This window comes from Trachurus japonicus, chromosome 6, assembly GCF_045865225.1.
Source record: "Trachurus japonicus isolate A0001 chromosome 6, Traja_1.0".
NCBI classification, from domain to species: Eukaryota; Metazoa; Chordata; class Actinopteri; order Carangiformes; family Carangidae; genus Trachurus; species Trachurus japonicus.
Window position 1 is genome coordinate 17,858,889 of NC_140912.1, and position 27,690 is coordinate 17,886,578.

At 41.3% G+C, this 27,690-nt stretch overlaps 2 protein-coding genes across 2 annotated transcripts; one reads left to right on the forward strand and one right to left on the reverse strand.

The window, feature by feature from the left end:
* The first annotated feature begins 1,081 nt into the window (after nt 1-1,081).
* Nucleotides 1,082-16,567, forward strand: cax2 (cation/H+ exchanger protein 2). The gene is made up of 21 exons (XM_085779508.1): nt 1,082-1,257; nt 3,858-3,926; nt 4,921-5,007; nt 5,094-5,200; nt 5,287-5,401; nt 9,249-9,365; nt 9,457-9,518; nt 11,550-11,702; nt 11,827-12,018; nt 12,160-12,259; nt 12,392-12,533; nt 12,649-12,832; nt 12,917-13,016; nt 13,990-14,114; nt 14,210-14,241; nt 14,617-14,729; nt 15,215-15,360; nt 15,447-15,541; nt 15,641-15,719; nt 15,830-15,938; nt 16,333-16,567. Exons 1-21 carry the CDS (start codon nt 1,188-1,190, stop codon nt 16,404-16,406), a joined length of 2,271 nt encoding a protein of 756 aa, XP_085635634.1. The 5' UTR covers nt 1,082-1,187; the 3' UTR covers nt 16,407-16,567.
* A 358-nt stretch (nt 16,568-16,925) lies between these two features.
* LOC146985982 (kelch domain-containing protein 10-like) lies at nt 16,926-23,558 on the reverse strand. The gene is made up of 10 exons (XM_085779513.1): nt 23,235-23,558; nt 22,442-22,534; nt 21,931-22,152; nt 20,706-20,860; nt 20,423-20,571; nt 20,245-20,329; nt 20,087-20,153; nt 19,945-19,992; nt 19,723-19,862; nt 16,926-19,252 (listed from the first exon to the last, which is right to left on the reverse strand). The coding sequence occupies exons 1-10, from the start codon at nt 23,317-23,319 to the stop codon at nt 19,043-19,045; spliced, it is 1,254 nt and encodes a 417-aa protein (XP_085635639.1). The 5' UTR covers nt 23,320-23,558; the 3' UTR covers nt 16,926-19,042.
* Nucleotides 23,559-27,690: the final 4,132 nt, after the last annotated feature.

Sequence of the window (27,690 nt, forward strand, 5' to 3'; positions counted from 1 at the left end):
CCCTTACTGGAGATTTACCACCATATAGCATCCATGCTGAACTGGACCACAGGACTTTACCAATCCTTGCTTTGCTGATTATCTGCTTTGTGTCCCACAGGTTTATTCTGAACTTGGAAAATCTGATTTTAGTTTTTGTGCACCAATCACATGGAATTATCTTCAATACATAGCCTACTCATTGATACTTTCACTACTCCTGGCCATTTTAAGACTTTGCTCTCAAACCACCTCACCTCAATGTGCACCTGTTTGACTGAGCACTGAGTAATGTTTTCTTAATGAATTAATCTCAGTGATTTCCGAGGCTTAAATAAAGATTTGATTATTATTTATTAGGTTGGGGATCCCAATAAACGATAGCCTAAACCATGTGAGGGTGTAGCTATATTTTTCCTTCTATGATAATGCAGAAGAGCCTCAACTGCACATGTCTAACTATACATCTATAGATAGCCTATCTGAACTTAAAAATAAATAAATAAATAAATAAATAAATAAATGCAGTACTTGTATTTGACCATGTTGTGGAGCTATTTCTTTGTGCCTGTCACAAGTCTCATGGATACACATAAACGGCTATTGCCATTTGTTATATCAGACAAGACTTATTTATTGACTAGCATACAACAACCAGAAACTGACACCTTCATACTTGATACTCTGATTTCAATGATCTTGGTGTTCTGTAGCCTATTTGTTTGTGGATGGACTCTCGTCTATTGGATGAAAAGATTATTCCATTTTCTTGTCGCACACTGAGACAACTTGGGTCATTTATGCTTGGCTACTGAAAGGATAGGTAGGCTATTTTGGAATCCAAGAATAGCCTACGATTTTTATTTTATTATATGCTATTGGTGTGAGGTGAATGTCATGCTGTCATGCAGATATACAACATGATTCATTTATTTTATTTTGGTACTTTATCTTCGGACACAATTTTAAGACTGTGTGTTTAATACCTTAGAATAGTAGTTTTAGCCTACATTTACAGTAACTACATGGTTTACAGTCCTTTCAGAAGCTCCACCATGGTATCCTACATTTCCCACAATGCCAAGCGGCCAAATCCTCCGTGAATCAGTGCGTCCTCGGCGTCTGTTCACTGACGAGAGGAGCGGGTCACACAGCCATTGGGCTAAACTCGCATAAGACTTAACGGCGAAGTGTGTTTACCGGCGGACATGTCTCTGTCACCCACACTGAGCTCAGACACGAGCAGTCGGAGGAGGAGGCTGCCCGAAAACACACAAGGTGAGCGGCTGAGGCTCCTGTTTAACCTGAGATGATGATGATAAAATAAAATAAAAAAAATAGAAGAAAAAACTTTATTTGTAATAAACCGAATGCGTCTTTAACAACGCAGTTAATGCATTCTCCATTTTATATGTGAGCTTGTTGTTAACAGCAGCCGCTACTCGCCGTGATGTGTCACCATGATGTAGGTTAAAACAGTGAAGGGTCGGTCACGTCGTATTGATTACTACGGAGGGTCGGGGTGTGTGTGTTTGTGCGCGCGTGTGTGTGTGCGTGCGTGCGTGCCAATTCTGTCTGAGTCTGATCCAAAATGTCAAGGTAGTAAAAAGTTAAGTAGCCTACCATGTGACACTGATGCTGTGTCTGACCTGCAGCACTTAGGCTATAACTGTTTCATCTTTGTTTATTCTCCTCCTTATGTGTTTATTGTCATGCACCATCAGTCAACCTGACTTCCTTTAGAGTTTGCTGTTATTTATGAGCATCCTGTAACTGTAAAGCTGCAATTTGTTGTTTTTATATTATGTATAAATGGATTAATTATAGTGTAATACCATTATTGCACAACAAATAGGCTAGCAAAATATTGAAAAAGACCACCATGTCTTTCCAAATTCAAATGTGATACCATCTAATTCTTGTGTTGTTTTTTTCTTCAAGTTACAAACACACACCCCAATGTTTTAAATATATAATGCTTGACATTTTTTTCTTGAAGGATTGTGTAATTGAATATCAGAATAGTTGATTAATTAACTAAGATCCCCCTGGACTTTACTCTTCACTTTGTATCAGCAACATATCTGGTTTCTATCTGAAAGCCTAATCTGACTTAAATTGATCAATTATTTCTCTGTACAAGTGATGGTAAACAAAAAGGTTCGAAGGGCTGTCCTTGATGTGTACAAAGCTCTGTTGAAACCAGTTGTCTAGTCTTCACGAAGCATCTTTTGTAAGGAAGTGGTTAACTGGAAGAAACAGTATACTGTGCTGAAATGTCTCTCCTGTTGTAAGATTTCATTCATTATGAACCTGAAAGCCGCTGAAGAACCCAGACACGTGCTGCCAAACCCACTTTGTGAATGCACAGTCACAAACTCTAGGTATATCTGTTAAACACATAAACATGTCGGTAAGAAAATACAGACACAGAAAGAGGAAACAAGACCACTTCTGCCTAAAACGACATGCTTCCCTGTCTCATGATGCCACTAGACTGTTTAAAGGTGGGTTGTTAATCAAGGTATTTTCTAAGAAGAGACAGGCGGTGGAAATGAAAAAACGAATGAACGATTGAGACATTTTTATCCTCTCCTTAATTATTGTCATGCCTCTAGTTTCCTTGCAGAACAAATGCAGCTGTTGTCAGTCAGAAGTGGCAATGAGGGCTGAGATAGAAGGGGAAGTTTTTACAGCTGCACTGACCTCAAAACACTGACACATATATATTTACATTTAGAGAAAGACACACAAATACAAATCTCTTGTCTCTTGATGTAGGTTTGTGGACTGGACATGAATACTGTACAGTCAGTGGGGTAATGTGTTTAGGGCAGGGCAAAAACATGTCATTTCTAAATTTCCACTTAAAGTAATGTGAGTACTTAATTAAGGGGATGCCCAGTGTCATGTGCTGGTGTGAGTGTGGTGCGTGTCATGTCTCTGTTTGCTTAGAGGCTGGGGGTTGTGGTGGGTAATAGGCTGCTTTTTGAATCAGTGTGTGATATCAATCAGTAAATCTCAACTACCAGCTATGCCATTATTGATCGTTGATTATTTTGGTCATACAACCGTTATGTTGAGGTTGCCAGGAGTTTGACTCATACTATTTGACTCCAGTGCAGATACAGTGTGTAACTGACATGGAGCAGCAATAAGTGAAAGCACGAGGATGTTATTTTCACGACAAAGGCTTGTTTGTAGAAGACAAGCAGCCATGTTTGAACTGAAACTGCATAATTTCTTCATCATATAGACAAAACTTTTGCCTCTGTGACTGTGTACTAATAAAATCTTCACAGGTTTAGAAGCCTTCCAAGTTATTGCACCATTAGTGCTATACCAAACAAAGAATTAATTACTGTAAAAAGTTGTTGCACCATTAGTGCTTTATCAAAACCTCCATAAAAACTCTCCTGTAAGATAATGTTGTAAGACACCATAGATGTAGCCTGTCCATATTTTGTAAGCTCAAACAACAGCAAAGCCCTGGTCACTGTAGTCACTGGTCAAGTCCTTGAAATAACCAGCAGAGCTCCCTCCACTGATTTGAGTAAACACACACAAAAAAGAGATAGATAGACAGACAGATAGATACTTTATTAATCCCAGTAGGGAAATTCAGGTGTCTCTCGCTCATCCAGACAATTAAACACGCAGACCAGTACATACAAGAACGGGACCATAAAATAAATAAATAAACATAAATGAGGCAGTACACTACACTACACTACACTACACTACAAAGCCAGCCTAGTGTGCAGTGTAAGAGCACAAACAATGGAAGTGAAGCTATAGAATAAAATTACAGTGTAAGTGCATATAAAAGATAAAAGACTGGATGAAATAGGCTATGTGTTTCTTGTTTGGTCCTGCAGATCCTTCATGGGAGCATGATCCCCAGGCAGGTTACAATCATGAGCAGATCCACGGCCGAGGTCAGCGACTTAACCCTCTAGGCGCCAAAGTCGCATTATTGCGACAGGCAGCATGCTTGGATAAAACAGCCCATATCTTTAAATCTACTGCCCTATATTGTTACTGCTTGGTACCACTAGATGGCGAACACGTTCAGCTTCAATCCTCACGTCATTTGTGGGTGTGTTTTTCTACAAAATATCTGAGGAAAAAAAGTTTGATTGGCGCACAGGCGCTCTGCTTTTTCTCGCGGAGCTCACGCAGCTCACGCAGCTCGGAGCGACCAGGAAGTGATCTTCAGGACTTGAGAAACACCGTGCGCCCCCCCACACACCACACACACACACACACACACACACACACACACACACACACACACACACTCGTCAACCCCCCTCCGCCTCCCTCCCTCCCTCCCAGCCCCGCCGAGCCGTGTCGCGGTAGTACCGCGGACGAGTGGCGGTGCCGGCGGGGCTCCTCGCTCGTTTCAGCCGCTGTATGACAGACTCCCGGCCGGGGGGGAGGAGGGTGGGGAGCCCCGGCGCCGCCGACGACCGGGAGAACCCCCTCCCTCCCCCAGCCGGGGGGAAGTCTGTCATACGGCGGCCGAAGCGGCCGAGGAGTCCCGCCGGTGCCGCTGCTCGTCCGCGGTACTACCGCGACACGGCTCGGCGGGGCTGGGAGGGAGGGAGGCGGAGGGGGGGGGACTGTAAATGTGCTCCAATCACACCCCTGTTCCTTTACTTTGAGGATTAGATGTCAATATAATTTTTTTTCCTGTGTAAATATGTTCCAAATTCAGTTTTACTGGAAGTCACTAATCCAATGGGGCTGCCACCCGGTGACGTCACAATATGCAAATTAGATGAGTACATTTACTCCTATCACAAACTTTAGGTCATTATGAATATTTTTTCTCATTTACACCATAGATTTATCCCTGACCATTTAAAAGCTACAGCCTTGTGAAATCCTGAAATCCAAACTTAATATTTTCCTAAATAAACTCTGGCGCCTAGAGGGTTAATTCAGCAGACGCCTGCTCTCCAGCAGCACATCACCCCGTGTGCCCTGCACTGTGCACTACAAAGTGCATGCCCCCACACACATGTGAGTACTGGGTACCAACTTATTTAGTTTAGGCTAATTACGTGGGTAGGTTACACATTATTTTACTTCATCTTTGTCTTTTTTAGGTTCGGGCCATACTGCTTTTGATGACAGCTGGGAGGAGATTCAAAGCAGGATGACTATCAGAGCAGAGAACGAAGTGGAAGCCAATAAACTAGTGAATAACTACAGGGTAAGAAGTCTGAAGGTTTCCCACAGCAAATTACAGTGGTTTGAGCTCAACACAGCTGAATATGTGATAATATGTGTATTTGTCAGTTTGGTTTTAGAAAATGGAAGAGTCATGTGACAGCGCGGCCGTTTGAAGACAGGTCAGAGGTTGTGAAAGAGCTCTACTCTGAACTGAATGTCATTAAGCCACATTCAGGTCCAGGTACGTGTTAATGTTCTTGTGTGCTGTGTTGATGGATTACAGACCTTGTTTTTCATAAATGGTCCATGTTTGAACTTCTCACAGAGAGAGCGATAGTCATTGCTAAGATCTGAGAACGTGATAATAATATGTGTTGTGGCAGGAAACGAGTGGTGAGATGATCACAGAGGTTGTAAACAAGTCAATTGTTCAGCCAAATTACTAAACATTAAAAAAAAAAATGATGATGATAATCTTAACCTGCTAAAAACCAAAGTTTTTTTTTACTTATGCAGAACAATCACAGAGCCACCACTGCACAATTATGAAAGAATATAGTCATATTATATGTCAAATTAAACAGCATAAGCTGGGCTACAACGTGTAAAAAACATGTTTATGACCCAAACACAGCTCAAACAAACAACTAAACATCAAACTTCATGAAGCACCTCTGTGTGGACCCAGTCGCCACATTTCTGGCTCGTATACTACTGTACATTATGCAAAACACATCAGCTACCGCTCATTTACAAAGATTGGGACGTTACATAGCAACCGCGGCTAACGCAGAAGCTAGCAGCAGTGTCGCTACCCGATCTGCGACGCTACCGGATCCGTGACAGCCACGTACGGCAACTCCACTTGGACAAACTTAGTTGAATTGACTTAGGATCACTGCCCTATGTGCGTCGCCACAGACGGTTTCTCTTTTTATTTATTTTTTTAAATACTTTATTAGTAATGTAAATTGAGGGTTGGTTGTGGTGGTCTGGATCTTGATGCTCAGAAAACAGGAACACAGGCGGACTTTTAATGTTTACTGTCCTCTTTTCTCGCCGGCCTCATCACCATGACAACCACAAACAATTACAACTACCACAACACTCACTGAATAAACGAGTCTGCCGCGGCTGTCTTATGACGGACCTACGCGGTTTTTATTTTATTTTATTTTATTTTTTTAATCATTTTCACAGTACCGTATTTTAATTTCACAGAACTTAAAGCATGTACGCAAATCGGGCAGTGCCCAAATGAAGTTTGTCCAAGTGGAGTTGCCGTAGGCAGCTGTCCAAGATGGCGGCCGGTCTGCGCATGCGCAGACCAGTTTTGTCACGGATCCGGTAGCGTCGCAGATCGGGTAGCGACAAGCAGCACGGCAGAGAGAGAAGCCGACAACGAGCAAAGTCGAGCAAACACAGACACTGCTTGGCCAAAACATGGCTGTACATTTCCTCTTACCTTTGCTGTTTTGCTGTGAAAAGCTTGTTTTATGGGTAAATCCACAATATTTCCAGCTGAACTTTGGCCGGTGTTTACATCCCGGCCGCGACCGACAGGCTTTAGGACCCGGGGGGAAGCTTTACGAGCGCACCCTTATTTTTTACAGTCTTTTTATGGAGCGCACACAACAGAATCAAAGACGGTTTATAAACCAAGACCTTTCATGACGAGTCAGCTTCCTGTATGCATGTCACGTGGGCTTCTGCACGGCCACGCCCCTTTAGAGAGACCAGAGGCAATTTGGAGTGTATTGATTCCTATGGGACAATTTAATGTGAACACCGATTATGGTCGGGTCTTTCTCCCCACGGTCACTGAAGCTAATTTTGGACTCATTTTTCACAAGCCACATCTCTTCTGAACAGTTTGACACCAAAATGGTAATTTTCAGACGGAGAGATCCGGAGAAAATCCACTTTGTTCCAGACCTGTCTCTGTCTCTACGACACACTCTCGCGAGATTTGGCACAGATCTCCTAGGCAACGTCAAACAAATGGCCGCGAACTCCCGTGAAAATGATTTAAATTATTTTTGGCATGCTAAATATTACTGTTAGTAGTGTAAATATTTAATGTTATCATAAGAAAATATAAATATCTCACTTTCATCTACCTAAAAATTGTATAAATCCACACACACGATCACAGACGAGGTGGTGACGGTTGGCCACGCCCACTTAGAGAGACAGGAAGTGTATACCATTTCATATCATTGGAGCAGCCGCTCATGGAGTATCTTTCCATTTATTGAATATCTGAATATCTTTGACAGAATGTCGGCCTGCGCGTGATTCTGCTGATTCTGATTGGCTCATAACGTGGGTCTAGCTTCATTCTATTGGCTCTAACGGTTCGAATGAGCCGTCAATCACCCAAATTAACCAATCCGCTGCAGAGATAGAGGCTGATAGCCAAACCCACTCAGATAAGCTGCTCTCGGTCCAACTTTACGCAGAGAGAGGGCCTGAAATGGAGGTCTTATGGATTCTTTTTCAGTTAGTTTATGCAAATTGTGTGAAAATAAAGATTAAACAATGGTTTGTAGTGGCAGGTGGTTCCAGGCTGTGCCAAAAATTGACATTTTGGAAAGCTCGCCTGAATATTTTGTTGTAAAATCTCAATAATTTTGTCCTGCTTCAATTAATCAGAATCAACCACTGCAGAGATAATGTTCATATGTTGTACAATGATTTTATAGAGGGTTTGAGATTCGATAGCATTATTCTAAAGGACACTAATCAAAAATATGATATTTTTTTTAGGCGAATATTAATTTTATTTAATTTTTTCTGTGTGTCATCTTCACTACTCTTCACCAGTAACACATACCGTAGATGACCAAATAATCGCCCGCGTGCAAATACGCGCCTGTGCTCTAATAGCCGCCGGGGTCCGAGCTCATTTGGCAAAATAAACGCCGGTTCAATTAAACGCCCGGGCGATTAAGTGTTTACCATAGTCTTGCACAGAAAACAAAAGTTTTTTTTAACAGCGTATCACCGGCTCTCACCTCTTCTGTAAGTCAGCCCCTCCTCTCTCTCTCTCTCTCGCATGCAGGCGCGCACACACACACACACACACACACACACACACACACACAAACACAGGCGCGCTAGACTGAGGGATATAGGGATATAGATAAATGCGCTAATGTACAGTGTTGAAATTACCGCGATCGACCCCCCCTTCCGTTATCATTCATAACACTGCTCTGATCAGCTCCCTGTGTCGCGGTTACACAGACAAACTGTCTTTTTATTTATTGTCTGATGTCAATAAAGATGCGTCGGGGGAAAAAGTAGTTTTGTTCCAGTGGTCCTACGGTGAAATCCTTGTTCTTTGCATGATGGTCTGGTGCTGCTCATTGCAAAAATAAATTGTAGCCTGTTGCAAATACGCGCCTGGTTCTTATAAACGCCTGGGCTCCAAGTCGATTTAGCATATTAAACGCCCGGGCTAATAAATGGTCATCTACGGTATACTGAAATTTACACATCTCAGCAATTCCTCTATTTTTTCCCTTTACTATGAGACCAAAAGTATTCAAATAGACCTTGTGGTTGCAGAGATATACTCATTTTATTATTGATATGCAATTTTCGAGAAAAGGCCTAAAAAATAGGCTTGGTTTTTAAAAGGTTAATTAAAAGAAAAACATTCATGAGGACTCAGGGATGAACTGATTAGATTTTGGTGGTCAAAATTCAAAGTCGTTGTGATCTTAAGACTACTTAAGACTTCACACACACACACATTTCACACTTATTGTTACTATGCTCTATGATTTGGGAAAAACAGGGATGTAACCTGAGAGTCTGAATGGGACTACCACGGGGTGGGAACTGTAGTTTTTAGAGAATCACAATTTCCCATGTCTCAGCAATTCACTTGAACTATAACAACTATAAGTTCAATTTTAGTATTACTGAAAGAAAAAATCGCTAAAACTTCAAAAAATAATGCGTAAATAACTCATCAAGCGTCTGGTATATTGTGTCATTTATATGGAGAAAAGGTTTGAATGTGGCTGCTGTGTAGTCTTTAACTAATGATTTTTGTCTGTTTGTCTTCCTGACGTCAGGTCATCTCATCACATGTGGAAATGTAGCGTATGTGGTACTCTTCGGTTGGTGGGTCTCCCTGGCTTATTTCCTGGTCAGCATACTTATGACCATCACTGTCATCGGTGTGCCATACGGTAGGTGAGCTCATCATCGAGGAGTAATGGTAGAGTTCATCACGTATCATCAGCCACCCCCTTCATTCTTTTCTTTCCTCTCCGTCTCCAGGCAAGCTTTGCTGGAAGTTGTCCTGCTACTTCATGTGGCCATTTGGCAAGTCAATTCATGAGGTACAGTTTGAATCTGAGTTTAGTTAAAGAGGAACTATGCAAGATTTACACCTTAATTAAACAGCTTCGGAGTAATTGTGATGGTTAAATGACTTGTTATGGGGAGAATGGCGGCTCTCTGCCTTCCCTCTAGCGTCTCTTAGCTGAAAAACCAACCTTGCACGATCAGCGCCTCTGACCCGGTGTCCCAGCTCTCGTCTCACGGGAAACATGGACCACTTTCAGCACTACGACACAAACACGCCACGTAATCCGTAATCTCTTGTTAACGTTATCCACCTCTGTAGAAATCTATCCACGGATTGCCTTAACGCCAGCTTCGTTAAAAAACAAATGCGCATGGCCAGGGGGAGAGGGAGGAAGGTTAGCGGTGAGTTTTTACAACTGTGAAAATAGGTACCGTAGGTAGGTAACTTTATTATCCCCGAGGGGGAAATTCATGGTACAGTGAGCAGTGTAGAAACATAAATAATAAATAAAAAACAGGGCAATGTCACATGAAGCTGTTTACGAGTGCAATGGTGGCAGGGACAAACAAATACTTAAATCTGTTAGTTCGGCACCTCGGCAGGGCATGTCTACGACCGGATGGCAGCAGCTTTTCCTCGGAGGAGAGAGGGTGAGTGCAGTCAGCCAGGATGGCCTGTGCCTTCTTTGTGGCCCTGGCTCTATATAAAAGTGACAGATCGTCCAACTCAATCCCAGCGATTTTGCTACACATCCTCACAATGTAGTTCAGCCTCTTCTTGTTTTTCAAAGTAAGAGACCCAAACCAACAGTCAAGACAAAAGGTCAACACGGACTCAATAAAACAAGAGTAAAAGACTTTCATAAAACGCCTGTCAACGTTAAAACATGTCAACATGCACTCGGTAGGGGGAGCTCCGTAGAGAAAAAAAAGTGACCAAAACAGCAAAAAGGCGACCAGACTTGCACAGTTCCCCTTTAGGTCTTGGGATGTTCCTCCTGTTGTTTCTTTTCCTTTTTTTGACATGACTGAAATTAGGTAGATTCACATTTAAACCTTAAGTTTCCATGTTGCTCTCCCCCACCCCACCCCACACCAACATGCGGTCATGAAAGCAGAAGTCTTATTTTTCTACCGCCACATGTTTGCAACATTTGGACCCATTTGCAGCAACTTGTAATTGCAAAACATTGGTTTGTTGAACAGTTGAACAGATTCCCATCAAAATCCCTGCGCTCAGTGAATTTGTTAAGGTTATATGTACAGCTCAGCTGGTTTGATGATGATGATGATGATGATGATACAGGTGTCTCAGTTGTTACTCTACAAGCACCAGAAAGAAACCTCGCAGAAATATAAACACCTTACATTTTAATTTGGTCAGAGCAGGGGGAGGACGGAGCTGTGAGTAGGCGTTTGGTGTTGGGAAACATTTCTCCTTTAAGCCAGTGAAGAATGTAGAAAAGTTGTTGATATGGTGTGAAACCTGCATCGACTGGAGGAATTATGTTTCCCACACAGGCCCAAACTGCAATCTGAATATGTAAGTTGCAGGTTGTTTTCTTTGATTATCATCAGATTGACAGTTACAAACTGCTCAGTCAGAGAGGCAGAGATGATGCAGTGGCGACAGGAGAAGGGATCAAAGAACGCGAGGGAAGAGGACAGCATAAATCAATACATCATTCTGCATAGATTCACACAATTGTGTCGTCCTGTGAAACCAAATCACTCTGATTCTCTCACGTTGCTCATATTCAAACTTATTACTGTATGTGTTGTGTGATGTCAGGCAAAATGTTCCACCAATCTTTGTGTTTGGTTTTCACAAATCTGTCAAATCAGTCCAGAAATTCAACCTGAAGTCATCAAATACAAAACATAAAACTTTTGCGTTCAATTTCAATTTGTTGTGTTGTAATTTTGTGATTAGCCTTAGAAAAATTAAGATTATGATTTAATCTAGCGAGTATGAGAATGATGTGATAACACTGTATTGAATTAAATTGTTTATACTTTAATAAGAAAGAAATTCACACTCTTGTCTGGTTGTGTTTCTCCAGATTGGAAACACATTGAGGAGATGTTGTGAGCTAGCGCCAGACTGCGACTGTAACCTAGATGGGGCGGACGATAACTCCCCGGTCCTGCTGCCTTCCCCCACAGAGGTGCCAATCGAAGAGTTGCCAAGACAACCTCCACGCACTCCCTTCTGGGTAATGTTCCTCAGAATATAAAATACACATACACAACGTACATGGGCACCGTCCTGCTGGTTCTCTGCTACATAGAAATCAAGTGTGTGACATCATTAACCACTGTGGCGACTTTGTTGTGCAGCGTCGTCTCTCCACCTACGTGTGGCTGCTGCTGGGATTCCCTCCTCTGATGGTCGTTCATTCCCTGGCGAGCTTCCTCTCCTGGATTCTGGTCTTCACTATTCCTGTCTCCAAGATGAATGCTCGGACCCTGTCCGTCATCCTCCTCTTGCCTCCCGAGGATGTGTCAGTGTCCTCCTGCTCACAGAGGAAGGCAAGAGAGAGAATTAGTATTTATCAGTCCCACCATATAAACATGGAGAGATTAACCATTTGGTTGTTACTTTATTATTGTTGTTCACTTATTTACTTTATAAACATAACCTTTTTTTTTAAACTTACTTTTAACTCGTAGCATCAAAGTTATGAGACCAGAGCCCTGCTGTGCTGCTACCATGCTGTGAACTGGTACTACTACAAGTACACTGTTGATGGGATCAATGTCTTCGCCGTCAGTATCCCTGCTTTACCATTATATGTGTGTGTGTGTGTGTGTGTGTGTGTGTGTAGGTGTGTAGGTGTGTAGGTGTGTGTGTGTGTGTGTGTGTGAAATGAAAACCTGTTATCATCCTTGACCTCCATCTCAGACCTCCTCCCTCTGGTAATAGTTGCCATAGTGATTGGATATATTGACAGAGAAAACCACTATGCCAGCTCTGATGCCAAGTTTGCCATAGCAACCGGCTCCATCATACCTCTGTCTTATTACATTGGGATGGGCATTGCCAGGTGAGCTGTTTAAGTTACCTTGAAACACACCTGTGAAATGACTTGAGTTTTGATTTGAACCTATTGTATCGATTATTTCCAATAATTGTGTTTCTGATGATTGTTCCTCTTGCAGTATCTCAGCGCAGAGTAACTTTGCGGTGGGAGCGGTGGTGAACGCCACCTTTGGCTCCATCACTGAGTTGACCTTTTACATCACGGCCCTAATCAGAGGTCACCACGCGGCAAACCCGTGTCTGCAGGAGGTCGTCAAGGCAGCGCTGACCGGCACGTTGCTCGGATGCATCCTCTTCATCCCCGTGAGCTGATGAGCATTTTTTTAAACTCACATTTTCACATCAACGTCAAATTACACAGAAACACTGACACGTGCCTCCTCTCAGGGCATCTGCATGATAATCGGCGGACTGAGACACAGTGAGCAGAGATTCAACAGTCGCTCTACAGGAGTGAGTTCTGCTCTGCTCTTCATCTCTGTAGGAGGTAAGTCTCCAAAAACAGTACACTCTCAACCCAGTTGCACTTTTCGAAGTGTCAGATTCAGGTGGTGATAATGACTAAAGATAGTGCACACAACTTTTTAAGAGGGAGCTAGCTCACTCTCTAGCTGCGTTTTTAGATGCCAAGCTCCTCATGAAACTGCTGCATCAGGAGAAGCTGTGCTGTCGTTCTCAGACATGCTTCACACAGGAGAAGAGCATCAAACAGCAGCAGCATTTAAAGGGATACTTCACCCCAAATCAATAATTCACCAATTTTCTACTCACCGTCATGCCAAGGAAGCGTTCAGAGAACTTTCAAGTCATCAAAACGCTGTTGGAGTTCCAGGGGGGGTCCGGCTGGCAACGGATTTTCATATAATGGCGGTGGATAGTGCTCACTTTTGAATCGTCCAAAACACACACTATGAAACATCCAGATGCCTCCATACTGCTCGTCCGTACTGACCCAAGTGTCCTGAAGCCGTGACATGAAAAAGTTGTTCAGAAAAAAATAATTTGATCTCTGTTTTTAGCCTTGTTGTAACAGTAGCTCCCAGTGGCTCCGTTGATGTTTGTGTGCATGCGTGAGATTTGCAGCGAGATGTTCGCTCGTCATTGTAAACCATTGGATGTATGATGTAAACATGGAACAACATCTCACAGCAAATCTCGCCCATCCCGTGCAGCCACTGGGGAGCTTGACGGCATGACGGTGAGTCGAAAATTGGTGAATGATCGATTTTGGGTGAAGTATCCCTTTAAGACCTCAGTACACTTACACAAAACTGCATTCGTGCAAAAATACAATCTAAGAAATGTACATTATTGAGTCACAGTGAGCTCTAGGATAATGATTAATTATTAATTAATTATTATTAAGTTCAACTAGTGACAAAGAAAATTGAAAAGAAAATGTAGCTGGTTTCTGAGGCGATGCCTGTCTTGTATCATCTTCCTCCCAACTGTCAATGCAGGCGTATTCGCCCCCACGATGTTCTCCAAGGCCTACGGGAACCTGGTGTGTGACGCCTGCACCAACTCCACTGGAGGAAACGGCACGATTGGACCATTCGTCTGCCACAACTGCCACTATGATCTGGTCAGCATCAGCACCAGTGGAAACAGGAAACACATCCTAACATGCATGGACTGACAGGCACTGCACTAATGTGTTTCATTCTTCTCATTCAACAGAACAATGGTTCACTCTTCCACAGCCATGTTCAGTAAGAAAATATACACATTTTTATTTATATATACAGATTGTCGTGTCTGAGGTTTTGTACATTTAGCCCTTTGGCTACAAATTGCAAATAACTACAACCACCACCATCGCTGCTATTTAACAATACCAAATGTTGTGGAGCCGTAAGTTCCATATAAAAGTCACTTGCAGCCTTAAAACATGCTTACATGTATATGACAATAATGATGATAACAATAATATGCAGCTATATGTACTCATACATGTAAGGAGTTCACCACAGTGTTTACGTTTGCTTGTTTCTGCCCTCCAAAGAGTTAATGACTGTCCCTGAACGCACCAACTAGAAGAAGACTATTTCTTCCCTCATTGTATGTGTGTGTGTTCTTGTCGTCAGGCCGTTGGTGTACTCGGTGTCCGCACTCTTGCCAGTTGCCTACATCATTGGTCTGATATTCACACTGAAGACACACTCCCACATTTACAACATCCATGTTGGTGAAGGACAGGGTAAGAATCATTCTCACGACTAACTCAAAAGAGAAACTATGCAGGATTTTTAGCTTAACTGTGCTTCATTTTAACCTTAATTAAACAGCTTTGGAGTAATTGTGATGGTTAAATAAATGACTTGTAACTTGAATGGAGGCTCTCTGCCTTCCACGTAGTGTCTCTTGGCTGTTTCTGCGGCACCACAAACACAAACTCGCCCTGTAATCTCTTGTTTATGACAGATTAGACTACACAAATGCACACATTGTAACATTGTATATGATATATAACGTTCTGTATCGCTCTATTGATTGATTGATTGATTGATTGATTTCTCGCCGGCTTCGTTGTAAATACATGCACATGGCCAGGACGAGGGTTAGCAAAACAGCAGAAAAGCGACTGGACTTGCATAGTTCCCCTTTAAAACTGCACTTAGCATAGTTACACACCAATACAATGACGTACTACACCATTATCTCTTTGTGTGTGTGTCCACACAGTGACTGGCCACCATGGGGCAGTGGTCCACTGGTCACGGTGGAGGTCTCTAGTCATCCTCATCATGGCCACTGTGCTCACATCTGCCTGTGCTGACCTTGCCACCGAGCACATCCAGCCCATACTGAACCAATCCACTATCTCTCAGGTCAGGGACACACACATGCACCTGAGGTAGTGTGAAGTTGTTTGTTTCCTCTGGTTGTGTGTTCACATGTCTCTTTCTTTCTCCAGTATTTTATAGGGGTGACAGTTCTCGCTATGGTTCCTGAGATCCCTGAGATTGTTAATGGGATCCAGTTTGCACTCCAAAACAACATCAGTCTTAGGTAAATCATCTGATTTTAAGAAAAAAAGAAAAGAAAAGAAAAGAAAAGGCATTAAAAAAAAGTGAAATGTGCATCTGAATGATGTTTTATTTTTTTTAGCTTGGAGGTTGGAAGCTGTATTGCTGTGCAGGTCTGCATGCTACAGATTCCAATATTGGTCTTATTTAATGCTTTTTATGTAAGACACCTTTACATTTATTTTCATCAATGATTATTTCAAATAAATATCAAGCAGCTGCAGCTGTTTTATAGTTTCCTGTGATCACACTCGATCTCTGCTTTGCGTAGGACGTGGGATTTGTGCTGCTGTTCAGTGACCTGCATCTGTGGGCCAGCATCTTCAGTGTGATTGTAGTCAACTACATCTTCATGGACGGCAAGTCTGATTATTTTCAGGGTGAGTTTCAAGTGTTTTCTTGTTTTTTTCTTCTTCTTTTTTTGCAATACAACAATTCCTTTGTGCATTTAAATGTGAGTACACTCACTTATTTATATTTACCCCTTGGAATCTGAATTTCATTGGTTATAAAATGTAAATATGAGACTAAAATTTGATGATGTATCAACACCATACCACATCCCTGCAGATTGGTCGACATTTCAATGACTGCATGAAAAGCCGGAAACCTCTTTTAATACATATATAATATAGTAATGTTAGTGAAACATGGTGATCTAGGATGGTGGTTTGATAGAATGACACCTTGTAACAATATCATTCTGCGTCAGTAGATGTTACAATATAGAACATCTCTGGTTTTACTCACTTTTTCCCTGCTGTCTTTTCTCAGGTACAGCTCTGGTGGTCGTCTACCTTATCCTCCTGGCTCTGTATTACTTTGCTCCATCTCCAGCAGGCTGTTGAGTTTGGATCAGTACCATCATTTCCAATTTTGAAGCCTGAACGTGCAAATTCAAAACCACTCCATCTCTCCCTTTTATCCTGACAGGATTGTGATAATGTGATGACTTTTATTTATTTGTTTTTTATGATGTATCCTGAATTAAACAAATGACAGAACTGAATATTTTTTAACTCAGGTAGGCAATTTTTGACTGCACAAACATATTACTCCTACTACTGAAAATAAGTACAGTAGGTAAGCTAACATTTGTGACTCCTTATATATTTGTTAACTGTTGTGATGAAGCAAGAAGTATTTTTATAATACGAATGGATATTAAGATGTTAAGAAACTGCACTAATGATATTTTTTGTTAGGTACTGCTGTGATACATTTGTAAACCTTTTAACTCCACTGTAACATTGGTACATGTCTACAAGAGCTGATGATTTCTTTTTTGTTGAAAAAAAAAGTGGCATGGCTGGCTGTGCATTACAGGAACAATAACAATATCTGGCAATACAACTTTTTGAAAAAAAAAAAAACAGCTGCCTGTGTTTTTATTGTTTGTACAGACATGAATTACAAAACATGATGTACATTATAGCCATAGTTGTCTTTGAGAAGATATTCACCTTTTCACCCAGGACTTTGTGTAAAGTGACATGCACAGCATACTGACATGCAAAATTTAACTCTGATTGAACATCAAAAATGATGCAAATACAAACATGTCAATCTCAAGCGATGCAGTCTGATCATGTAGTGAAGCCAATCATTGCTTCACATTAAGATATAAATAAGGTCATGACATGTCCAACTCAGAAAAAAGTGACTGAGGCAGGATGAATGTGAAAAGTGTGTTTTGATACAATAACTTCCACATGAGTTTAGCTTGATATTGTACCAGCAGTTACAGTGAGTGTATAAAATAAAATAAAACGCTGCTGAGATACTCAACTCAATATTAGAAATACAAGATAGTTTTAAAAAAAAAACTGATGAAAAAAGGCATGCGACTTGATTCAATCAGCTGGGAGTGTTACTACAGTCTTCAAGATCACGCAGGGCGGACCTAAATCTGATTTCACAGAAACAACTTGGCCTGCTGTGCTGATCACAATATTTCACATCCTGAGAAAGTCTGACATGCTCCTCACACAACTGCTGAAATCTTGTTACTAGTTATAGCACAGAAACACAGCACAACGTTCTCTAGGGAAAAAACAGGATCAAAAGTTTAAAAAACAAGTTAAAGGCAAAAAGTCTGAATGGAAATGACGGTGGCGAAAAACAGGCGAAAAAGAAATACAGCTACATGATCTGCTACAATTCAAAGGTGTGTTAAAATTAGTAAAACAGCAGCACAGTGAGAAAAATAAATAGGTAAAAATAGCTGTGGGTATAAGTTAATGAAGAATCTTTAGTGACATCTCCTGATTAATCATGAGCAGAAAACTTCAGCAACAAAAAAGTCATGTGGAGAGCACCAGCTAAATCACATGGGAAACGAGGCCAACACGCACACAGTCCACACAGTCCAGAGTGATGAGAAACAAAAGTCTTAAAAACATTTTTAAAAAACAAACAAAAACAAAAAAACAGGGTAAGATATTTTGGTCTTTCAGAAGGCACCAAATGAAGAAATAAAAAGGCTTGAGAATCGCTGTGGAGCTACGGGTGCGTTAACTTGTCTCTGACTTACTTAGCTTCAGTTTTTCCAAGATGAAGAAAAATCGAACAGGCACAAGATTCACAGTGATGCAATGTCAGATATTTTCAAAGAGGCCTTTGGCTTTTCATGCGATCACAAGGCCTAATGTGACCAGTGAAATGTTAACCCCCCCCTCACAATTTAATCACAGCTCCATATTAGCATACAATCAGAAAGTCCTTGAGGCTAAAACATGGTGCTTAAATAACTGACCTAGTTAGACTGATAAGAGGTATCACAGTTACAACATGAATGATCAGCAGTGTGACACTTCTCAGAGAATCTAACCACAGAGAATTTAGGAGTGCCTAAGGACCCAAACTCGTCCCAAATTCCTCTGGTGTGGACCTGCAGTCATTTCTTAACCTTACCTATGTCACAGTGGGTGTAGCAGCAGCCGACTGGCAGCGGCGCGTCTTCACTTCGACAGTGAAACAAGCGTACCTCTGAACAGAAGCGAAAATTACTCAAGCAGAAGCGACATTCATTTTGCCTTTCCAGCAATGGTCTTTGGAAGATTTGACAACTCCCGCTCATGCTCCACGGTTCTGTGCCATGTGTTGTACGGTTCAACAAAAAAAAAAAAAAAACTGGAGTGCACTACATAGATGATGAGTGTAGGAGTATTGCACAAGGTACCTCTGAGCAACAGGGAAATTAAAATCAGTGATTGCGGTTTCCAAAGTGATGCATGGCTTCTGACGGTTACGTGCAAAGTCCAATCTGACACGTTCATATACAGAGAAAAATAAAACATTGCACTTTGCATTTAAAAAGAAAACCACACACATTGACGTAAGACTAGAGTTAAAAGGCATTCAAAGTATTTTCATAACCATCTGACATCAGACTTGTTTCAGGAACTTTTTTGCCTAGTTATCAGCGATATTGGAGCCAGTGCTGCTCCATCACATACCGCCTCTTTCAGTCTCTGTGCTGCCTCTATTTGAGCCTCTGGATTAGTGAGTGTGTCAGCCCCAGGCTGAGCAGCTGGAGGGTGGACAGCTGGGCCAAGTGAGGGAAAGTTTTCAGCAGTTTTTCCCAGGTCAGTTCCAGCAGGCTGGGCACCACCAACCACACTTTGTACAAAGAGCCAGTCCTTCTGTTCCCAGACATGTTGACGACACCACCGTGGACGTACATACAGCCGGCCTGAAGGACAGGACGAGCACAGGAGATCAGGGTTGCAACCATTAGCCCAGAGATTGGGAAGTTAACTGATGCAAAATTATACTTTATGTAACTTCTAAAACAAATGTTTTATGGTTTCATTTTTACCAATGTGACAATTTACTGCTTTTCTGTTTTAAAAATCATTGCAAACAGAAAATATTTGATCTTTGGGGAGTTGGTCAGACAAATCTAGACGTGAGGATGTCAACCTTTGCTCTCAAGAATAACCAATTGTCAATATTATCTGACATTCTGACATTTTATAGACTAAACAATCAAAAATAAATAAATCAGGAAATTAATTAATAACAGTGTTTAGAATAATTAGTTGCACCCCTACAGAAAATAAACCTGGCATCTAACTGTGTAGATTTATTTTTTCACTCGACATAGAGGAGAAATCTGCCAACCAAGTTAGATAAAATGTGTATATGAGATATTTTACTCACCGGAGTGACGGCAGCACAGTGAAAGTATGCCGGTTCAGGCATGACGGCAGGTAGCTTAGTCCACTGAAATGTCTGCAGGTTGATCTTCCACAGGTCTGACAGGATCATCTCTCCGTTATAACCCCCACATATAAACACCTCTGGAGTGAGAGTGAGACATGTTTAAAAAAAACACACACATTTCAGACATGCCTACATAGTGGTAGGTGAAATGCTGCTTACCATCTTTAACCTGCACACAGCTGTGACAACGGCGAGCAGCGGGATATCCTGTCGTGTTAATGGCAAAAAAAAGAAGTGAATTCACAGTGATGTCTTTGAATCCTTCATTTAAGAAGAAAACAGTTAAACATAAATTACAAACCTATTTTTTCATGGGGTTTGGTGATGATTTCCTCCCAATAATTTGTCTCCAAGTTATAAGCATGAATCTGGTGAAGACAAATCATATTAAACAGGTAAAATGAAGAAGCAACACTTGTGTATTTATGTAAAACTTGCATCTGTGCCATCTCCTCTCACCTTGACCAAGGGATATGATGTCCAAGAGGTTCCACCTCCTAAAATGTATATTCTCTGTCCATCATGAGCTAGCTCATGTCTGTACCTGTAAAATCAGTCGTTTATTTTCAATAATATGTTGCAAACTCATGACAGGTCAACGATTCTGTAGTTTTAAGTACGACTTCTGCTGACTGACCTCTCCTCGGGTAGATCTGAAGGTGCGTTGTTAGGTTTGAGGTGGGTCCACTCCCTGGTGGTCAGGTCCAGCCTGTGCAGGTCCGTGCTGTAAAGGTAGCCCGTTGTCCCTCCAAACACATAGAGGTAGCCGTTTATGATGACCATCGCCTAGAAAAAAAAAAAGAAAAAAAGGAGAAATCTCATGCTTGTAGGTGGAACACACAGCTGAAGACAGTAGCCAGAAGGAGTAGTTAACGACGAGGCACAAAAACATTTTAGGACTATGAGACAAACTCTCTCACCTGCCCGTAGATCTTGTTGGGCTTCTTCCCTCTGCAGTTGAGCAGGTTCCATCGCTTGTACTGAACGTTGCAGACATGGACGTCATTGCCGTTGTTTTCACCGAATGGAATCCCAGTGCCACCGAACACAAGCAGGTTGTTGCCATGTAGAACAGCTGAAAGTGACAGACAGCACAACAATCAATATCTACCGCAGTTTTAATATCAGTGGGAGGGTTGGCTCAGATCTACGTACTGCTCCTTGAAGGTTCGAGCTACACTTGCAAAACTACAGGGCATGAAATGAGAAAAATATGTATTTAAAGGTCCAGTGTGTAATAATTGGCAAGGTTTATTGGCAAAAAGAAAAAGGCGAAAGGAAAGAAGGAGGAGGAAACAGCAGACATCGTAAAATGGTTTAGATCTTCACCCGCTCCATGCTCCTGAAATACTCCCAGTCGTGGTAAACAACTTTTTTTTTTTGTCCTCTGAGGCCACCAACACTTTGCCGACGGGAGCGAGCGAGTGAGCGCTGCAATCTCGAATCTGAACGCTAGATGTCACGGTTTTCCCCCCATTTTACACACTGGACCTTTAAGCTTTTCTGTGAAATCCTGACCCCTCTCCCGGTGAATATGTCAAAAAGTGGACCTCCATAATGGTTGTAGCTCAATTTACACCAGCGTGTGTACGATGCAATTGCTCGCCACTAGCGAGAGTGATTTCATCTGTAGAGGTTGGCGTTGCTTATCAACAGCTGGTGGCAATAAGACTAAGGGCACAAGGTAGAAGTGGGCTAATGAAAGTGGAGAGACGAGAGCTATAGGTTGATCTGGACAAACAACATTCAAATCATTAAAACAGAAAGGGTTATGCAAAGTTTTTTAAATGTTTTTGTCCTTCTATTATAGCTAAAGTTTCACTCATCAGAATAAACAAAGATTATGTACATTTGGCCTCGAGCCACAGAAGAAATCAGGTTGCTGCTGAGGGCTGACTGTTACTTAAGTTTATGTAAAACACACTGATTGTTTACAGTGCATCAGTTTACATAGACAACCTTAAAGGTGTCCTCGGGAGGTTTCTTGTAGTTTTCAGTGTTATTCATAAAACATAAACTATGCACATCTTGCTTATGTTTGAAACCTATACAGTTTATATCTTGTAAAAACGTTGCTCTTAAACCTGGCCTAATGATCAAACTCTCCATAACATTTCTTTAAATAAGACCAGCAGCAGGTTTTACCTGACATTGAGGCCAGCTCTGTGGGCATGTAGCCCTCCGTGCCGACTTGTTGCCATGTGGCTGTGGCAAAATGAAACCGCCAAAGCTCCCTGAAAAGAGGGTAGTCTTCATTCTCTGACCCTCCTGCCTCCTCAAAGTCTGGGTTGTAGCCTCCAAATACGTACAGGTTGGTGCTGTCTGCAACACAGCGGTGTCCACTCCGGGCAGGAGGTATACAGTGTCCTGTGGGAGGAACAAGGTAAAGACAGACTGTCTGATATCTGAGGAAATAGACATGGAAATGAGACTAAAACTATCTTTGCCACTAAATAATAACTTTAAGTCAACACAGAACATATCATCCTCCTAAAATAAAGGCATATTGACTTCACCTCCAAGTAGCTACTAAGTGTAAGACACTGCATTTGGTGAATATTACAGCAGTTACAATTCACGAGTCAGTTAATATTGACACATTTGTGTGCCAGTGAGGAGAAAAGGGCTGAAGGGGAACGTCATGTAGTTTCTGCACCTTCTCTCAGAAACCTGTTAGGGATCCGCAGGTTGGGGCAAGACGGGGAGAAGATGCGTCGAGCCTGAAGCCACCGTGCCCTCTTCTTAGAGCCTGAAAATCAATCACACAGACAGAACCAGACTGGATATGAACACAAAAAGCACTGACACTTCTGTTTTGTTTGTTCAGTAAATGAAATAAATGTACGTAAAGACTTTTCCTCTTGAGTATTCATGAGTCACTGTTTGAGAAGCGAGTGTAGTCTGTCTCTATCTATCTCCAATGTCAATCTGCTCATTTAGCATATTATTTGATTATGCAAAACGTGTCATTTCTATCTTGACTTACATTTATTGGAGTTGAAGGCTTGACACATCAAACGCACAGGGTTTGTGTAGACTGTGTAGTGTAGTTAGTGTAGTGTGTGTTTTCTGAGCTTCATCATCATCAGTGAGGTGAAGCTTTGTGCTGTTGTTGTTGTCTGCAGTGTCTGCAGTAGCTCAGCCACGTGACGCCCCCCCACCGTCTCTTTCTACCACTTTCTCACATGTTAATTAATCTCCGTGGTCAGACAGTAACAATAACCCTGTTGGCCACCGTTTGGGGGTTCATTCACTCACTAATTTATGCTCTCTTCCGTAGCAGCTTTAGCTTTAGCTCTGGCCTATGTGGCATCCTTATGGGCAACACAAAAGACTACAGCAGCAGCCATGGCGACCGTCAGCTGCCGTTAGCAACCGTTACCTAGCGCCACTTCAGTGGTTTTGGGGTGAAAGCGACGGAGTGACAAAGCAGCGTGTTGTTTACAGACCTGAGTCTCGGATGGAGGGCCTCCACGACAGTTTCTCAAACTTATTGAGCTGGCTGAGGGTACCGTCCTTTTGGGCCGACGACATCTTTACAGACGAGCACTCACACAACTGAGAGAGGAGAGGAGAGGAAGGAAGGGAAGGAAGGAGGGGTCACACCCAGACCTGGACGAAAACCCGCTTCACTCCCACCAAACGCCGTGACATGAGACTGAAAACTCCGGGAGTCTCAAACCCAAAACACGGTGGGAAGAAGCACAAAAAAGGAAAACAGTGAAGCGTGTCCGTCCACACCTGCTGCTGCTGCTGCTGCCTGCAGCGTCACATACAGCTGCTCCGCGCCGACCAATCACAGGCGGAGGGCGGGAGCAATGTGGCGCATTCAAGAGTCACATGGAAGTGTTTGTATACGTTTTAAATGTTAACACACAGGATGTGGAGTCAGCGTTTGGAAACTCAACGTCCTCTGTGTGGTTATTATTATTAAAGGGGACAGTTTCTTACCTCTTCTTGAGATTAACAGTTCCCTTTTAATAACATAAGGAAATACACTTTAAAACTCCACCTGTACACATGTATAGCTACACATCCTTCAGTCAAACTTTATGCTGAATATTGTTTTTGTTGGGTTGATTTCTAAATCCAAGCATAGGCCTATTGGATAAACAACAATCATCTTCACCAAAAATGATATTCATAAATACTGTTAATGCATGTAAATGTATTATCTTTTTTCTCTTATGTTTCTTCCAGTTTAGTTTTTTACTATCAGTCTTGAAAATAGCAAAACAATTATGATCATTCTGTTTGCTAATAATTGGTCAGTTGGAACAATGGGTTTATTCAATGTCAGGAAATTACCTCTCATAATTTCCTCAAGGTGGCGTCTTTGAATTGTTTTGTCTAAAACCTTAGCTTTTTTATTTACTTCCTCATGGGACAAAGAAAAGCAACCAGTGCAATCTCTTGTTTTCTTCCTGCAGTAAGTCAAGATCAACAACGTTCATCAAAATGTTTCAATAAGTATGATGACCTACATCCTGACAAAAGAGAGATAAACTCTCTTATTCAGTTGATTACAAATAAGATTTACTATAGAGCTCAGACAGGGGACAACTGTTGAGTTGGTTGGAGAGAAACAAGTCGTTTCTCACTCCTCCTTTCCTTTTGATCAACTGAACCAGGAGTCAACCTTTACCCCAGATATTCAGAGGCTGCTTCCCCTGACATGTGGTAATCTGGATTTGAAGCTCACTAGGATAGGCTGAAGGAGCAAAACACAACAGAAAGATCAATCATCACATGCAAACCTGTTCACACAGCCCGTATGAAAAGAGTTGTATCAGTGACAATAACAATGGTTAAACACAGTTTTGTTTATTAGTGTTGTCACCCTGCTGTTCTCACTCTTAACATTACACTAAAACACTTCACAGTGCATGTGTTTTATGTACATGCATGTTAATGTTTAACATTTAAGGCCCTTGCTGCCTGTCCAGACTCTTTGGTAAAGTAGCTCTTTGTGGTACACTTTTTGTGTGCTCTCGATCTCTTTCTCTCAAGAAAGTGGAGCACAATCATATAATCTGAAGGCACTGATGATTTACACACAGCACTATGTTCCTTCAGCATGGCAACTTCACTTTGCACCAGGTGGCTAAAATGTTAACCAAGGGTTAATATAGATTATCAGAGAGAACATGAGACGATCGGTGTGAACATAACATGGCTTCTGCTTACATTTCCCCAGCAAACTGACGACAAGAGGAAAATGAAGTCAGTCCTTGAAGTGTCAACAAAAGTAAGAAATTCCTCAACAACAAGTTGCAGCTCTGTGTTAATGAGATCAAACAGGAAACAGGTTTGTTCCAGTGATCTACTCATTGATGTCTGAGAGTCAGCACTTGATAGGATCTCTACCAAATGGCACCGAAAGTGATAAGTATGATTGATGATGAGGTAATGCATTCATGGTTTTTTGTTTGTTCACACATGAAGAGCTTGTATGGGGGTATCACATATCACATGCATGGCTCTCATGCTTGAAATTATGAAGAATGAATGAAGAAATTATCTTATTTCTGTCTTTGCTTTGTCTTGGATGGCTCTCTGATTGGAGTTGAGTCACTGACCTTTGCACCATATTTGATAATAATAATCTGGTGAAATCAGCTCTTAAGTTAACAATTTTCATAGATCATTCAAAATGCTGTTGTGCACAAATTTGCCCATGCTCACTCTCAAATCTTGACTTGAAAATTGATTTTTGTTGATGATTAACTTGTCGAGTTAAAGTTAAAGTGTTGGACAGAGCATAATGTGCACATATGAATTACAAAAGACATCCAAGGAGAGTCTGTGATGGTGGATGAAGGTTTTCACTGTCTGTTACCACATTCGGAGTGAGGGTTTTGTTATGTCTATGCAAATTGTAATAAAATGAGCAACGCTGTGCAGAGACACTTATGGGGGGTGTAACATTTCAGAGCCACCAGGCCATGACTTGAATACACAAACAGAGCTTTACACAACAGGTGTAAAACCACAGCATGAGAGTCATGTTGGTCTAATAACTCAGAAGAGCAGCAGTGGTTGCACATCTGAGTATTTGCTGTGTATACAGATTATTTAGTATCAAGTTGTGGTTTGCATTGTGTTTACCTTTGTAATGACTGAAAGGTGTTCATGTGATGGGTCCAACATGGCCTTCAGCATAACAGAGGGTTTTGGTGATTGTCATCTCAGGACAAGAAGCAGCAGGTCATGCTGTAACCACCCACCAACCATCTCAGGTGTTGTGAGACCCTCAAGACTTAAATCTGACTTGGGACTTGAGGAAATGTATTGACATTGTAAACACTGAAATGGGATTGTTTGTTGTACAACAAGTGCTTCATATTATTTATTTGTTTCACGTTAAAGCCAAAAATCAAAGAGGATCCCACAGGGGCAAAAGGATATGCAATAGATAAAAAGTAAAGATAGCACAGATGAAGCAGTAGTATAATGCAACATGATGAAATAGAACAGTAAAATTAAATGAGTAGGGTCGAATAATACTAGAGCACCTCTAACTTTCTATCTATCCATGGGTGGTATGTAGCTACACACGTGTAATAACTGAGATTTGACTCCAGTCTGTTTTATTCAACCATATTTTATCACAGTTGTATCATGTATTAATGGTACATAAGTTTGTTAAACTCCAACTGTATCTGCATTACCCTCAATAGTGATGTTTAGATTTGAGAGTGATCTGCGATGAAACAGTTTGGGATGGATGAGGATGGTTCCTGTTTGTTTAGTTTATCATTTCTTTACCTAAGTTGTGAAAATGAATTTGAATGAGGGAAGGCTTTACAATAAAAACATCCCTCAGTGTAAACAACAAACTTACCTTACAGTTATTATATCCCCCTAAGAACTGGTGCTATTATCACACATATAGGACAGCAAAGTCTGTATTAGTTTTACAGTTTGAGGGTGAAATCACTCATTAGTTCTTTATGTTTGTGATTCATATCATTCATGGACACAGAGTGCCTGTGAAGAAACACAACTTTGGCCTAATGTGCTTGTTACGGCCTTATAAATAAGCCCCAAATTCATCATAGATCTAGATGTGATAGACAAGCACGCACTTCTTCCCTTGATGCACTATTTGCGCAGCCTGCAGGAGGAAGGAAGGAAAAAAAAAACACATTTGAAGTAGGGTGAAGTCAGGTAAAATGGGTAAACGACTAATAAGACCATCAAAAACGCTATGCATGAACTCCATTGATATTTTTAAAAATCGACATAGGTCTCTTAAATGTTTCTGTGTGAAAAAAAAATTAAAAAGTATAATTATTTTGGAATTATGAGAGTTAAAGTATCGGGATATTCCCTCTCGAGGTACGATGAAGGTTCAGGTAAAATGGGCCAGCCGTTCAGTTAAATTGGGCCAAGAGAGAACAACACAGTAATTTTAGCAGAAATCATTTAAATTTTAATAATTAATTGACACTACTACTAAACTACAACACTAAACTTAACATTAACAGTGAATACATAAGAGGTTGAAGACATTTTTTAATCTTAAAATGCATTTTAAAATTACACGATCATGTTGTTGCTATGCTCTTTGTTAACTGACTATGTTATAGGCTCTTTTACTGTGTGTGTATGTGTGTGTGTGGCATTATAGATGCCATTTTTTCCCCCACAGTGCTAATGGCACCATGAGTGGCACTGACCAACCTTGGATATATATCTAACTTTGAACATGTTTTGCACCCTCAATTTCTGTGTAACTTCAGTGTGAGACTGTGTTTTGTATGTGGCCCATTTTAGCTGAAATGCATGGCTCAATTTACCATGATGCATTAAGGTAAATTGAGCCACCCACAAAAAATGCATTTAAATTAAAAATAAGTAAGCTTAGCAAGAATTTTGCATTCTATCCAATGGGGGGAATCA